Source organism: Amblyomma americanum, chromosome 6 (genome assembly GCF_052857255.1).
Source record: "Amblyomma americanum isolate KBUSLIRL-KWMA chromosome 6, ASM5285725v1, whole genome shotgun sequence".
NCBI lineage: Eukaryota > Metazoa > Arthropoda > Arachnida > Ixodida > Ixodidae > Amblyomma > Amblyomma americanum.
The window spans coordinates 30200446-30215317 of NC_135502.1; the positions used below are offsets into that span (position 1 = coordinate 30200446).

The 14872-nt window shown below is 46.6% G+C and overlaps 1 protein-coding gene across 4 annotated transcripts in view; it reads left to right on the plus strand.

The window, feature by feature from the left end:
- LOC144136544 (kin of IRRE-like protein 2) overlaps positions 1-14872 on the plus strand; it is a 402200-nt gene that overhangs the window by 356488 nt on the left and 30840 nt on the right. For 2 of the 4 annotated variants that reach the window (XM_077668936.1, XM_077668935.1), the window contains exons 8-9: positions 7118-7253; positions 9485-9598. In XM_077668936.1, the coding sequence (XP_077525062.1) occupies positions 7118-7253; positions 9485-9598 (250 nt within the window). Of the gene's footprint in view, positions 1-7117; positions 7254-9484; positions 9599-9875; positions 10001-10511; positions 11276-14872 lie in introns of those variants that run through there. The other 2 variants (XR_013315630.1, XM_077668937.1) reach the window with 2 other exon arrangements.

Below are 14872 nucleotides of genomic sequence, written 5' to 3' on the forward strand. Positions count from 1 at the left end.
GGGTGCGCCAAGTTCCGATTTAGCAAGTAGTTGCCACGAAAAGTTTTACTTCGTTGATTCAGCAGGTCACATGCCGCGAGAGCACGTTGTAAAAGGCCGTAACGTATTCTCAGGAGTCAGCATTTTTCTTACGAGTGAAGATTGCGCGCATTCGCTATTCTTTGTTGTTCTTTATCGCACTTTGAACTAACCGGAAAGTTCGCTCACTTTGCCTTTCTTCTCAGATTAATAAAACGGGTGGCGCGCATTATACAGGGTGAAACAAAATTATAAACCTCTTGGCGTATCACTGAACTTTCACTCGGAAGGGACAATTTTATTTGTAAAATGCCCACCTGCTCAGCCAGGAAGTGTGGTTGCGAGGATTATTAGTAGGTTCGCAGGTAAAATTTTTTATGCCCTCGTCGCTTGTCCATAAAGGTGAGAGTATCAATTAATGTCAACTAGGAACAGATGTAAATAAATTATGACTGATGAATACAGTAACAATGTCATGTCTAAGGCCGGGAAAAGAGTTGTTGCATTTATCAAATCTTCAATACATAAACATTATGTAGCTTATGTGCTTGTTTTTCTGGACACATTGAGTAGATGCATTATTCATATTCTACGCAAGCATAAGCGTAACCTGGTGGGGCCTGTCAAGAAATCAGGTTTAATACCAACGACAATAAATGACATCAGAGACCCGCAAGGAAGAACTGGGGCCGAATCCACGAAACAGTTCGCTTTGGAACGCGTTCGCTATATCTCGCCTCCTCGCTCCATTGGCCGTGTGTCGTCACCGCTGGCGATGACATCACTTCACGGAAGCGGGACCACGGATTTTGTTTACGTCACGAGACATGTCAATCAAGTGAAAGCGAACACGTTCGGTTGCTGTGTGTGGAACTCTGATGTTGAATTCCAATGGCAGATCAGGATCAAGTTTTTCTGCTCTATTGAGAGCAATAGTATTTCAATGGCAAAATGGGAGTTCGTGTTGTCTGTTCCAATGGCAGATCGGGATCAGACGTCGATCCTGGATCGCTCCGTGGAGCAGCGATATTTGCTCCGCCGAAATCGGCAGATTTGACCGGAACCTCGCGCGACGTTTTCTTTCCCGCGTCTGCTTCCGGTCATGGCCGGCTGCATCCTTCCTGTCGTCGCTACGCGGTGATCCGGGCAACGTACAAGCAGTACTTTTTACTTTTTTTAAATTGAATTCTCCCAAATGTAATTATTTTTCGTTTTGTTCGCGTCCGCACAAGTTAAAATAAAAAAAATTTCTTAACAGGTTGTCAATTCCATCGCGGTCAATTCTTTATGACCGCTTTTTAGACCAAAATCGTTGACTAGTTTGAACCTCCCGCGCTTTCTGACGTCAGACGACGCGTACTCTCCAAGCCTAGCAGCTCTGCAAATAAGGAAGCAATCTGAAAATTTGGCGCGTTTCATCACTAGAATTTTGTGGTGCGAGCATCATCACACAAAGCGAAAGCTTCGTGCGCCTTTTGTTTGCCGTGAACGTGAGAGACAGAGTGGCGGCAAGGACGAATCGCTGGTGAAGCGAGAGGCCGCACTTCGATGGGCGCCGCCATGTTGCCTGAACTTGGAGCTATTCTTGCGCTGAAGTGCCCCCGCGGGAGCGCATGCATTCCATTGGCAAAATGGGAGGGAGTGATCTCCGCCTGAACTACGCGCTCCGTTTGTGATCCGGCGGAGCGCTCTCGATCTGCCATTGGAATTCAACATGAGAGTGGAGTTCGCTTCGGCGCGAGAAGAAACATGCCGGTGTCTCCCGTCGCCCCGCTGTTGTTGGCGGTGCTCAGCGAATGTTATCGGTGGCATCGGCGGTCGCGCGTGCATGACAATCCTTTCGACATGCTGACGATGCCTTCCGAAGGCATTTCAGGCTGTCGAAGGGACTTGTACGCCCGCTATGCGAAGAGCTAAACCCCCACCTTGGACCAACAAGGAAAAGTGCGCTCTGTTACTCTGCGCGCTACGGCTCTTCGCTACGGGGGGCTTAATAATAATAATTGGTTTTGGGGGAAAGGAAATGGCGCAGTATCTGTCTCATATATCGTTGGACACCTGAACCGCGCCGTAAGGGAAGGGATAAAGGAGGGAGTGAAAGAAGAAAGGAAGAATAGAGAGGTGCCGTAGTGGAGGGCTCCGGAATAATTTCGACCACCTGGGGATCTTTAACGTGCTCTGACATCGCACAGCACACGGGCGCCTTAGCGTTTTTCCTCCATAAAAACGCAGCCGCCGCGGTCGGGTTCGAACCCGGGAACTCCGGATCAGTAGTCGAGCGCCCTAACCACAGAGCCACCGCGGCGGGTAATCCAGGCGACAGTCGGCAGCGAGGAAACTATACGGCTCCCGCAGTCGTCTGTGAGCCGGGCGATTTTGGCCGTCGCTCAGGCAATCATGCGTGTCGGCACGAGAGATTAAAAACGCGCCGAAGTTAGCATATAGTTCCTTAACGATACAAGCAACCGAGATGGGACTGCCCAACAAAGCCGATTGGCTGTTGCCTGCCCCCTCGTCCTCCCGTAGTGTTCGTCCCATCCTTCTCTTCCTGATGCCTACGTCAAATTGACGTCACGGCAAAGCGAACGCGTTCCAAAGAGAACTCTTTCGTCGATTCGGCCCCTTGTTTGGTTTATGGGGGTTTATCGTCCCAAAGCAACTCAGGCTATGAGGGTCGTCGTAGTGAAGGCCTCCGGAAATTTCGTCCACCCGGGCTTCGTTAATGTCCACTGACATCGCACAGTACACGGGCCCCTAGAATTTTGCCTCCATCGAAATTCGACCACCGCGGCCTGGATCGAACCCGCGTCGTTTGGGTCTGCAGTTGAGCGCCATAACCACTGAGCCCCTGCGTCGGCTGCAAGGAAGAACTAATTTTCATCTACTTCCCTTAGCATCAATCCGTAGTGGTACTTTACATTCAGTGATTTCCCTGCACACCCTCTGAAGGCAGTGTACATACCCCTTGTTTTTCTGAAGGCACCCCCTTAATTCGTAACAAGCTTTCTTTTATTCTTTACGCACGACGGAGAAATTTGTTTAATAACTCTGAAAGAATGGCACATACGCGATGGGACATGTCGTTCATAACTGGCTTGTGATGGAAAAAACCGCGACTTCCACACGAACGTTTTATTGCATTTGTCCCGTCTGCGTTAAACGAGTGGTGTTCAACAATGAGATTTTTCTTAAGGTTTTTCTGATAGAAGTCTGAAATGCCACGTATTTTCTCGACGCATTTTATGTAGCCCTTGTTCTTTACTTTTGTCCGTTCGCAAACACGTCTTTATACTTCATCTCACAAGTCATTCACAGCACTGTGTAAAGTAGAGCTCTCGTCCAATCAGGACCAAGGAAGACAGCAAACAGTCCCTCAAATATTTGAGCAGTGTTTGGACCATCTTCCAAACATTTATTGCACTAATCGAAAAGGTACTTCGGGGAGCTTGTTTAGGAAGCACAGAAAGCGTTTTATCCACTGTTAAATTAGCAGAGAAAGCCCGCATGGGCACTGCACTGCGGAAGTCTGCTGCAAAGCAGTGAGCCACCATTCGCATACGTGGCCTTTGCCGAGCCGGCTAACTGGACACTGGTGTTTTTAGCCTAATTTACAGATGAAGCCATCAGTGGTGGAGGTTGAAAATATATATGGGCAGATACACTTACAGGAGGTTATGCATGAGCTGACCCAGAGGGGGCCAGCCCTTACAAGTACTAGGTGGAGGCCCCTAATTCGGAACCCCAGTGGCGTCGGCCTCCGCCCGGTCTCGCCCGACGAAGGCCTCTTGGGTGAGGGGAGCGGAGGAACATGCTTTGGAGCGCATGCCGTTCTAATTGGCTCAAATTGCCTCAATGCAGCACCCCTCGCAGCGCAGTAAAACGAATTGTGAGATGGAGTACATAGTACTTGTGTAAAGTGAAGTAACGTTAACAGTCATTGTCACGGATGTTGGAGTCATTAACGTAGCCAGTCTTACGCGACACATAAAAACCGCTGTGTAAATGCCATGGAAGGGAAGGCTTGCGCCGGCGCAATACATATTCAGCTGTCATATTTAGAGCCGCTTTGGCAGAATGATTAAGGCATTACTTCCCATGCTGTCTTCTGGAGGCACATTTTTACCACCGACTGCTGTTTCAATGTAACGCTGCCATTGCTATAGTGCGCCGTCATCACCTTAACTTTGTCCGAATTTAATTTAAGGACGTTCTTTGTAAAATGCCCTTCAAGATTCACTATTGCTTTTAGACCTATGGCGGGGCGTCTTTAACGCCATGAAGAACGCTGTTCGGCTGTGGATATAACAGCTTCCCGAGCTCCGCCTACCGCAGATAGTGTGGGGTCGTACTCAATGACTTTGTTAAAGTGCGAAAGCACTAATCCGGAGGTTCTGACCAGAGTAAAATCGTCTCTTGAGGATTATATGTCCGTGAAGCGTCGGACCTCCGTCCCGCGGCACTGCCCGATCATCGTCCTCTTCTACGTGGCACTAATCCGGAGGTTTAGAGCCTAGCAAAATCGTCTCTTGAGGATTGTATGTCCGAGAAGCGTCGGACCTCCGTCCCGCGGCACTGCCCGATCATCGGCCTCTTCTATGTGGCACTAATCCGGAGGTTTGGAGCCTAGCAAAATCGTCTCTTGAGGATTGTATGTCCGAGAAGCGTCGGACCTCCGTCCCGCGGCACTGCCCGATCATCGTCCTCTTCTACGTGGCACTAATCCGGAGGTTTAGAGCCTAGCAAAATCGTCTCTTGAGGACTGTATGTCCGAGAAGCGTCGGACCTCCGTCCCGCGGTACTGCCCGATCATCGTCCTCTTCTACGTGGCACTAATCCGGAGGTTTAGAGCCTAGCAAAATCGTCTCTTGAGGACTGTATGTCCACGAAGCGTCGGACCTCCGTCTAACAGCACTGCCCCATCATCGCCCTCTTCTACGTGGCACTAATCCGGAGGTTTAGAGCCTAGCAAAATCGTCTCTTGAGGATTGTATGTCCGAGAAGCGTCGGACCTCCGTCCCGCGGCACTGCCCGATCATCGTCCTCTTCTACGTGGCACTAATCCGGAGGATTAGAGCCTAGCAAAATCGTCTCTTGAGGATTGTATGTCCGAGAAGCGTCGGACCTCCGTCCAGCGGCACTGCCCGATCATCGTCCTCTTCTACGTGGCACTAATCCGGAGGTTTAGAGCCTAGAAAAATCGTCTCTTGAGGATTGTATGTCCGAGAAGCGTCGGACCTCCGTCCCGCGGCACTGCCCGATCATCGTCCTCTTCTACGTGGCACTAATCCGGAGGTTTAGAGCCTAGCAAAATCGTTGTTGAGGATTGTATGTCCGAGAAGCGTCGGACCTCCGTCGCGCGGCACTGCCCGATCATCGTCCTCTTCTACGTGGCACTAATCCTGAGGTTTAGAGCCTAGCAAAATCGTCTCTTGAGGATTGTATGTTCGAGAAGCGTGGGACCTCCGTCCCGCGGCACTGTTTGATCATCGTCCTCTTCTACGTGGCACTAATCCGGAGGTTCAGAGCCTAGCAAAATCGTCTCTTGAGGATTGTATGTCCGAGAAGCGCGGGACCTCCGTCCCACCGCACTTCCCGATCATTGTCCTCTTCTACATGGCACTAATCCGGAGGTTTAGAGCCTAGCAAAATCGTCTCTTGAGGCTTGTATGTCCGAGAAGCGTGGGACCTCCGTCCCGCGGCACTGCCTGATCGTCGTCCTCTTCTACTTGGCACTAATCCGGAGAATCAGAGCCTAGCAAAATCGTCTCTTGAAGATTGTATGTCCGAGAAGCGTGGGACTTCCGTCCCGCGGCACTGCCCGATCATTGTCCTCAACTACATGGCACTAATCCGGATGTTTAGAGCCTAGCCAAATCGTCTCTTGGAAATTGTATGCCCGAGAAGCGTGGGACCTCCGTCCCGCGGCACTGCCCGATCATCGTCCTCTTCTACGTGGCACTAATCCGGAGGATTAGAGCCTAGCAAAATCGTCTCTTGAGGATTGTATGTCCGAGAAGCGTCGGACCTCCGTCCAGCGCCACTGCCCGATCATCGTCCTCTTCTACGTGGCACTAATCCGGAGGTTTAGAGCCTAGAAAAATCGTCTCTTGAGGATTGTATGTCCGAGAAGCGTCGGACCTCCGTCCCGTGGCACTGCCCGATCATCGTCCTCTTCTACGTGGCACTAATCCGGAGGTTTAGAGCCTAGCAAAATCGTTGTTGAGGATTGTATGTCCGAGAAGCGTCGGACCTCCGTCGCGCGGCACTGCCCGATCATCGTCCTCTTCTACGTGGCACTAATCCTGAGGTTTAGAGCCTAGCAAAATCGTCTCTTGAGGATTGTATGTTCGAGAAGCGTGGGACCTCCGTCCCGCGGCACTGTTTGATCATCGTCCTCTTCTACGTGGCACTAATCCGGAGGTTCAGAGCCTAGCAAAATCGTCTCTTGAGGATTGTATGTCCGAGAAGCGCGGGACCTCCGTCCCACCGCACTTCCCGATCATTGTCCTCTTCTACATGGCACTAATCCGGAGGTTTAGAGCCTAGCAAAATCGTCTCTTGAGGCTTGTATGTCCGAGAAGCGTGGGACCTCCGTCCCGCGGCACTGCCCGATCGTCGTCCTCTTCTACTTGGCACTAATCCGGAGAATCAGAGCCTAGCAAAATCGTCTCTTGAAGATTGTATGTCCGAGAAGCGTGGGACTTCCGTCCCGCGACTGCCCGATCATTGTCCTCAACTACATGGCACTAATCCGGATGTTTAGAGCCTGGCAAAATCGTCTCTTGGGGATTGTATGCCCGAGAAGCGTGGGACCTCCGTCCCGCGGCACTGTCCGATCATCGTCGTCCTCTACTTGGCACTAATCCGGAGGTTCAGAGCCTAGCAAAATCGTCTCTTGAGTATTGTATATCCGAGAAGCGTGAGCCCTCCGTCCCGCAGCACTGTCCGTTCATCGCCGACTTATTATACGCGGCACAAATGCGCGCTTTTGCACTGATTCTAATGCAGTAAACGTTCTCTGTTTTTTTTTTCTTTGGCGAAGTGGCTATAGAGACATCCCCATGTGCTTTCTTTTGTTTTCTTTCACTTTGCGCATCAGGACGAAGAGCTCGAGGACTGCTACGAGTCTCGTCTGCTCATCCAGAAGGTCGAGAGCGACGACTCCCGCAAGTTCACGTTGTTCGTGGACAATGGAAAGGGCAAGACTTCTTACTCGGTGGCCTTAGAAGTCAAGGGTGCGTACCAGTTTATCGGTTTTCAACGCACATGTTGCGTGGTTTAATGTTGTGCAACTGAGTACCCACATTAAAAAAAATATGAATACAGACGGTTCGAATTGGCGCTTATAGCCCGTTTCTTGGTCGCTTTAGCCGGTAGAAATAATGCATCAGGCTCGTGGACAAACTTGAACATTTTGGATTATCGCCGAAAACTGGGCTGCACATTGTGTGGATTTGCTACCGTTAGGATGTGGACTTGGTATCACTGAAGGGCGAGTCTTGTGCGACAGACAAAAATTACCTTTCTTGGTTAGACCTAGAAGAGTTGTTGGTCTGTTTTCACCAATATAACCTTGTTTTTTTTCCGCTTAGAGGTTTATCTTCCTGAACAAAATAGTGCACGAATTCGAGAGGCACAAGGAAAGTAAAAGGCAACAAATGTCGCTACAGGCGCCGTTAGGTGGTGTGCACGCCTCAGCATACGCACCTTTTGCGAAAGATATATAGATGATTTATTCTCTTCCAAAAATGTCAGCCTTCTTTAAAGTCACTTCTGCTTCTAGATAACCTGCCAGCCACTATAAATGAGGCGCGGCTACCTACGTCCTAACGCATGCACTTCCATAGAAGGGAAATTACTAAGATAAAAGCTGTCAGTGCCGCAGACGTATAAAGTCATGTAATTTGCTCTCTGCCTTCAACATGGAATGCTGACTTTGCAGACTATAAAACCAGTGAAAATGCGTGCTAGAAAAAAGTTAACACCTGGAAGTGCGCCTTTATGGTTAGGCGTACTCAGGAAGCTATTCTAATAATATCCTGAAACCTAGTTAGTCGTACCATTTTTGCTCCCTTTAATTTTCTTGAAGCTCAAAGCGTTAGCGATTACGTGGAATGATTATTCAGATCTCTCCTTTTCTAGCCTCTGTTCGGGAAATCTTTGCAGCGCCTCAGCCATATAAGTCTGTGTTCGTACAGCTGAGTATGCTGATCCAACAAAAACATTACCGAGCGGCATCGAGACTGTGCCACGTGATGTTTTAAGTTTCATAAATTATAATATTCTATAAAGCAATTAATTTCCATTATGAATGTACCCATTGCTAGACACGTTATAATTGCTGGTTTCAGTGCAGTCGTAACTTCTTGGGGCGTATTCAGTAAATCTTCGCATTATAAAGCGCATGTAACAACGGAGAGCGCCACTCAAAATAAACGCATAGACAGTCGGGTGTTCTTATGCAGTATTAAGGGGGAAAAGAAATGCGACAGTTATATGTAAGGAAGCTTATGGTTCTTGACACCTCTGAATCACTTTGATGGGAACGAACTGTGGTAGCGTTCATTTTGTTTCACTACTACGTGGAAACAAGATACCAACAGAACCCTAAAATCCCGCTTAATCCTGTATGCATTACCACATGTATCTTTTGTCTTTAAGTAGAAAGACGTCCGATGTACTCGTGAGAGTTCACTTAATTAAAAAAAGGCCTTTTTACTTATCCTTACACATGAGTTATTTAGATTGGAGTTGCTTTATTTAGATTACATTAGGAGCTGCTCGCTAGGAATGAGGATGGTATGCATTAACAAGACAAACACTTCCTTTTTAATTTTGTTTACCTTGAACACGTAAATCTTTGTTGATTTAAAAACTTCTCTATTTATTAGTTCATGCCGTTTAGGAACAGCAGGGGTATGGAAGCATACCAGTGCCTTTTGAATAAAAAGCGTTTATGGAACCCAATGTCAAAGGGAAGCCACTTTTCAAAGGCACCATCAAAGCTCTTTTTCATCTAGCAAAATGTTGCTTGGACGATGATACTTTATATCTGCAGTTCATAATGAGTGCATGTTGTGTCATTGGTTTGGTTTATGGTTTATGGGGTTTAACGTCCCAAAGCGACTCGGGCTATGAGAGACGCCGTAGTCAAGGGCTCTGGGAATTTCGACCACCTGGGGTTCTTTAATGTGCACTGACATCGCACAGCACACGGGCCTCTAGAGTTTCGCCTCCATTGAAATTCGACCGCCTCGGCCGGGATTGAACCCGCGTTTTTCGGTCCAGCAACCGAGCGCCATAACCACTCAGCCACCGCAGCGGCTGATTTTATGTCATTACAACTATAACTGTTCTTGATTGTTGTAGGTGATGCCTTTCATATAGAACATAACACTTCCTGATTTGAGATTATTTCCGTACACGGGGCTAATACCTGCAATTCTGTCTGTTTATTTTTTTACAGAACCACTGGCTATGACGCTGGTCATTGCTATTGCTGTGGGTGGAGTTGTCTTCCTTATTGTCTTCCTAACCCTCTTCGTGTACCTCGTGAGGTCTGAGAAGATGTGTTTCAGACGTGAGTACCGCAATTCATTTCACGTGTTTCCCGATATGAGTATAACAATTTATCACAATTCTTTAAAGTTTACTGGCACCTGTACTTCGGTGAGTGGAGTATGAGTGAAAAAGTGTGCTGGGATTTTTTTCAAATTTTTTGTGTACAGTATGCTTGCCCAGTTTCGTGCATCTATCATGCCTCTAATACCAAGCCTCTGAATTCATTTTTGTACATAGTCAGTGGCACGCTTTAGAACTACTTTAACCACATTTACTCTTGTGTCTATAATCACCAGGCCGCAAGGTTATGGAGTGCCGAGACAACATAAATATGGAAGGACTTCGTAATGTTCTTAAATAAGTCAAAGTGCAGCTTACACTTGAAATTACAGGCCAACTAAAGCTGCAGCTATACGAAAGTGTAAGTGCCTTTTCTGTGATAATGTTGAGCAGTCAGAGTGCATTTTGCAATAAATAAATTAGGAAAAATAAATAGTGAGGAAGTTTTTTTTTTTTCCTGCAAGCTACATGGTGCGCTGTGAAGACACAGTCCGTTAATGAAATCAAATGTTATTTCTGGAGTCAAGAAGGTTGAATAAGTGAGCACTTGACTTGCCAAGGATAAAAATCATATTTGATTCTAGGTCAGTTTGTTCAGACCTCTATATGTTACATGCTATTAGAGAGATATAAAAAGTATTCTGTAGACAAATCTAAACGTTAAAAATCAGTTTATTTCTTTCATATCAGACACTAACAATTTTTTTTATTTCTTTTTGTGCTTAGTAGGACCAGTTAACAAAAAAATATGTCAAACATACCTAACTTGTTCATATAAATCTATTCTGAAATATATCAGCAAAATAAATATGCAATATCTTCTACTACACCACTACTGAATTCCGCCATGCACTTTTGTTTCTTGTACACAGGGACTGTTTAAAATGACACAAAAACTGTGCACACATGGACCTTTCTGTAATACATGGAACACATACGCTCTCGTCTCTGAAGACAGTGTGGGAAGCAAGACGACAAAGTGACATAACAGCACGTGGTGTCAGCGCCCATGTGGGATGTGGTTTAGTGGTCACCTATGCTTAGGTTTATGAACATTCATCAACAAAATAAAAGCCATAATCGTAAGGAGCATAAAGAATATTTTACCAGAAAGATTGATTTTCTCCACATTTCTTTAATACTGTTATTATGTCTGTAGCTGATATTTTCTGTTCGTTATCGCTATTCGTTTTGTTTGTACAAAACACGGAAAAATATCGCTGTGTGCCCTTCTGTAGCTGGAAGCGTTGTTTTTATTGTTAATTATTTTTATCTGACACAGAACCTACGATATCCTGCTTGTTTTATCTGATGATGTACTTTTTCCGGGTATCAGCGAGTTTGAAAAACCGTGAGACATGAATGAACTGCATGAGTACTGCTCACATTTCAACAGTAGGCAGCATTGTTAGGGAGAATGTCGCAAAGATAACGATTGCATAAGCAACTGCATATTTACAAATTTAGTGATTCCTACATGGAATGACACAGACAGTCAATCTGATCACAGATTAATCTGATGAACTCTCACCATAGGACACTTGTAACTCTCATAGCTAGAGCAGCATTCATATGCTTCAAAAAGCAGGGAAATGAATACGCAGGAATATTAAAAAGCACAAGTTGAAAACCTGGCATGTCAGTGTCCTCACTGTTTTTGTGTTTTAGTGTTCATATTTACGGTAAGGTCGATATTCAGGCATATGCTTACTGCTGATTTACTCAAAAATACTACAGATATGAAGCTGCGTTATTACTCTACATTTCTTTGAAGTTCTGGGGCATCCTTGATCAAACAAGCAATCGCCCTTTTGATGTGCAGCCTTTTGCACGACGTTACAGTACGCTTTACTGAACTCCATTTCGCTAGTAACTGCTGTTCTCTATTACTTGATATTTTAATATTTACTCGATCCCATATCTACTTTTATGCAGCAAAATTGCTTCTGGTACAAGCTTGTCGCCATTCGTCCCATCGCGCTCAGCCTACCCCACGCGTCTGAAGTCACGGCCGAAGCAGCAGTCTGGTGTGAAATAGAGCCATGAATTTTTTTTTAATACTGGATATATTTCCCAGCCTGCTGGTCTTCCGCATCCGTTGAGACCGATGCTATGCATTTTGGATCGCCAATCTCAAACCAAGACTTCCGAATGCGTTTTTCATTCGGTGCTGCCTTATTGCTTTGTGTCATCTCCGTCTCTTCAGCGCATCGCATTTTAATACCGGGACCCGTGCCCATTTTGACGTAGCGACACCAAGCAGAGAATGTCACTCGCGATTCGCGACGAGTTTCTTTCTGTGCGCCCAGTGCTAGGCTCGCATTGAAGCAGTCGGCAAGAAAATACGACTCGGGGCTTTGAAGGAGTAATATCGTCGTCTTCGGTTCGGGTGAAGTCGCGTTGAAAAAAAAAAACACATGTCGCTTGAGATTAAATGTTTGCTTGCCATTTTGCTCAGCTTCGGCGTTACCGCCACCAATCCTCGCGCGCACAACAAACAGAGAAACATTTTTTAAGTTATGCACAAAACTTGATGCATATGATTGCCTCAAGCGCTTCATATGCATGCTGCTGGCGCTCATCTTAGTCAATAAAACGCAGCAATACGGCTAAGAGCATGGAGGCACAAGTAATGAACTATAAGCATGCAATATCTGCCTAGCAGTAGAACATCCACAGCGGTTAAAGAGCTACGAACTTATTCTTGCGAAACTCTCGGAGACGAGGGTTGAAGTATATTGGCTAATATACGTATAAAAGCAGGTTACAACTGCTGTACCACTTGTACAGCTGTCTAAAAAAATCCTTGAAAAATCCTGCTTAGAAGTTCTCCTTTGTCGGGAGATTAGAAACACCGACTCATCAGGCCCCTGATATAAATGCAGTATGCACGTGCCACCTGCGCGGTAAGCGTCTCACCCCGGCTGGGCACCTGAATTTCGTGGTCAGGGCGGCGTCGAAGTGGGGAAACGAGGGGGAGAGAGATTAAACAAAAGAAACAGAACATTCTCTGCGGTTCGCTTAGCGTGAGTCATCGTGTCCGCTACTCAGCTCTGGAACATCCAAGCTATCTCTCTATCTCGGCGACGTAGGCCGCTGAGCCTTCTCTGCCGCCGTCGTGGAAAAATTAGCACAGCGACACGGGTTGGTGACAGCCGTTGTTCGCTTTAGAGACGCCATATTATTTTTCAAGAACTGCTTCGAGCGCCCGTGTGGGCGCAAATTCGGCAATTTTCTGCCTAAAATTAGACTTCTGTGTCTGGCAGCTGTAAGGCCTTCCGGGTTAACGTTCCGGCGCCACACTATCGAGCATGTGAAATGGTGTAGCTGTCATTATCCTAACCGGTGAAGTCGACAGTCACGCTTTCTTAATCTGATTGGGCCGGAAGCGGCACCTATAGGAATTCCGCAAACCTAAAAGCAGGGAGAAAAAGCTGCGTACTTACAAAGAAGTCGGGTCAGCGGAACAGGCAAAGGAGTATGTCGAGAGGAGGAAAGTAGAGACATGAAGAAGCGGTTCTGTTCGTTTCCATGCGGTTCTGAGCATTCAAGCGAAATAAAGTCTTCGGAGATTTGAGGTTTCGTTAGAGTATATACTGCAGCACGAGTTCAAGGTTATCTTCCGCAGCTGCCAGTTTACAGTAGTGCTCAAACTTATTTCTTTGGTACCGCTGATAGGCATCTGCTTATGGAATTGCCTGGAAAATTACGGCAGTTTTTTTTTAGTCTTATGACATGCGTTGTTGTGGGTTTAGATTCCTAAGAAACATCCTAGAGTAATCGTCGTATGGGGTGTGTTCAAAATAACTTCCTTAAAACCATCGCCTCATTTAGAAAGATGCCTGCCGTGTGCGCCATAAACCTGCTGCCCTTACCTTTCCCTTTTTTCTCCTTTCCACTTGAGGTGGTCGCTAGCGATCCTTGTGACGGCCGCTTGCAACACATGCGCGCATGCGCACATTACCGCGCGGTCGTGGCGCGCAGTAGCCGTAGCTGACGTCTTTGCGGCAGACGGCGCCTTCCGCGCGTTTTCGACTGTTTAATAAGCAAACGGAAACGTAAGCGTGCAGAAATGAAAGTAAAAAGTCGCAAATATATGCAAGTGGCTAGAACACACTACACCACCCTCACTGACGGAGATTGGGAGGTAGCTAGCGCCATCTCTTAACAAACGTCCGCAACTCAAGGCACGGTGACTACAATGGGTGAGCGAGCAACGCCGCAGGCATCTTTCTAGAGGAGGCAATGCTTAAAACACATATGAGCGCAATATGGCTCATATTTCTTGCCCAGAAGCAATCTCGTTTTGTGAATTAATACCTTCAAGGTTAATAAAAGCTTTTATTCCGGACGAGCGAGATTATTGGCGCGCATGTCGCGCATTGCTTCTTTTTGTTGAAGCGAAAGTGCCAGAAAAAAAAATCGCCATTTTGCGGGACCGACCCCGCGTTTTTATTCACTTTTTTTATTTCAACGCGCGGACTTCTGTGCGTTCGACTCCTGCATGATACTATGCATTTGTCAACACAGCCCACGTACGGCGTCGTAATGCACGTCTGTTCTGTGTTCTCTTTAAGTTATTTACTTGTGGTGTACCTTTATGCGTCATATGCGTTTTAAGCATGTTGCTTTCCAGAAATCATATATGTTCACTAAGCACTTTCTTTAGGAACGAACAAAGACCAACGCATGAAAGTGGTGTTCTTGTTTTTGTGCACTCGTATGTTTTCCCAAACGCCCGCATCGCGCGAAGCATTCTGCCGTTTGCCTGACGCTGAAAAACGGTGAAGTTTCGCACTGCATGTTTTGCCTGTGCCAGCGTCCGTGGCGGAACCCATTTTGCGCGAATTATGTTTTGGTTCATCAATGCGTCAGGTGAGTGTCACTTTTTTTTAATTTGTGCTATGCTATTCATGTTGTCACTTTTTTTGGCATTCTTAGCTAATTTATCGTTTGTTCTCGTTTTTTTGTGATTTCTTTGCTCGAAACATTCTCACCCGCACCTACCCCGTGATCTCTGTTTCCTATCAAGCAGCCATTGCGACCGGGGCTTTACTACGCTGTCGCATGCTTGTCTTCCGCAAATACCAATGGCTAAAAAGCATTACATATGTATATCCTACGGGTTCAATAAATTATTCATTGATTCGATACTTTAATCGGCAAATAAATTAAATCAATTACGATGCAGACATCACAGCCGGCAAGCTTTCTTGGCTAGATGCGAAAAGTC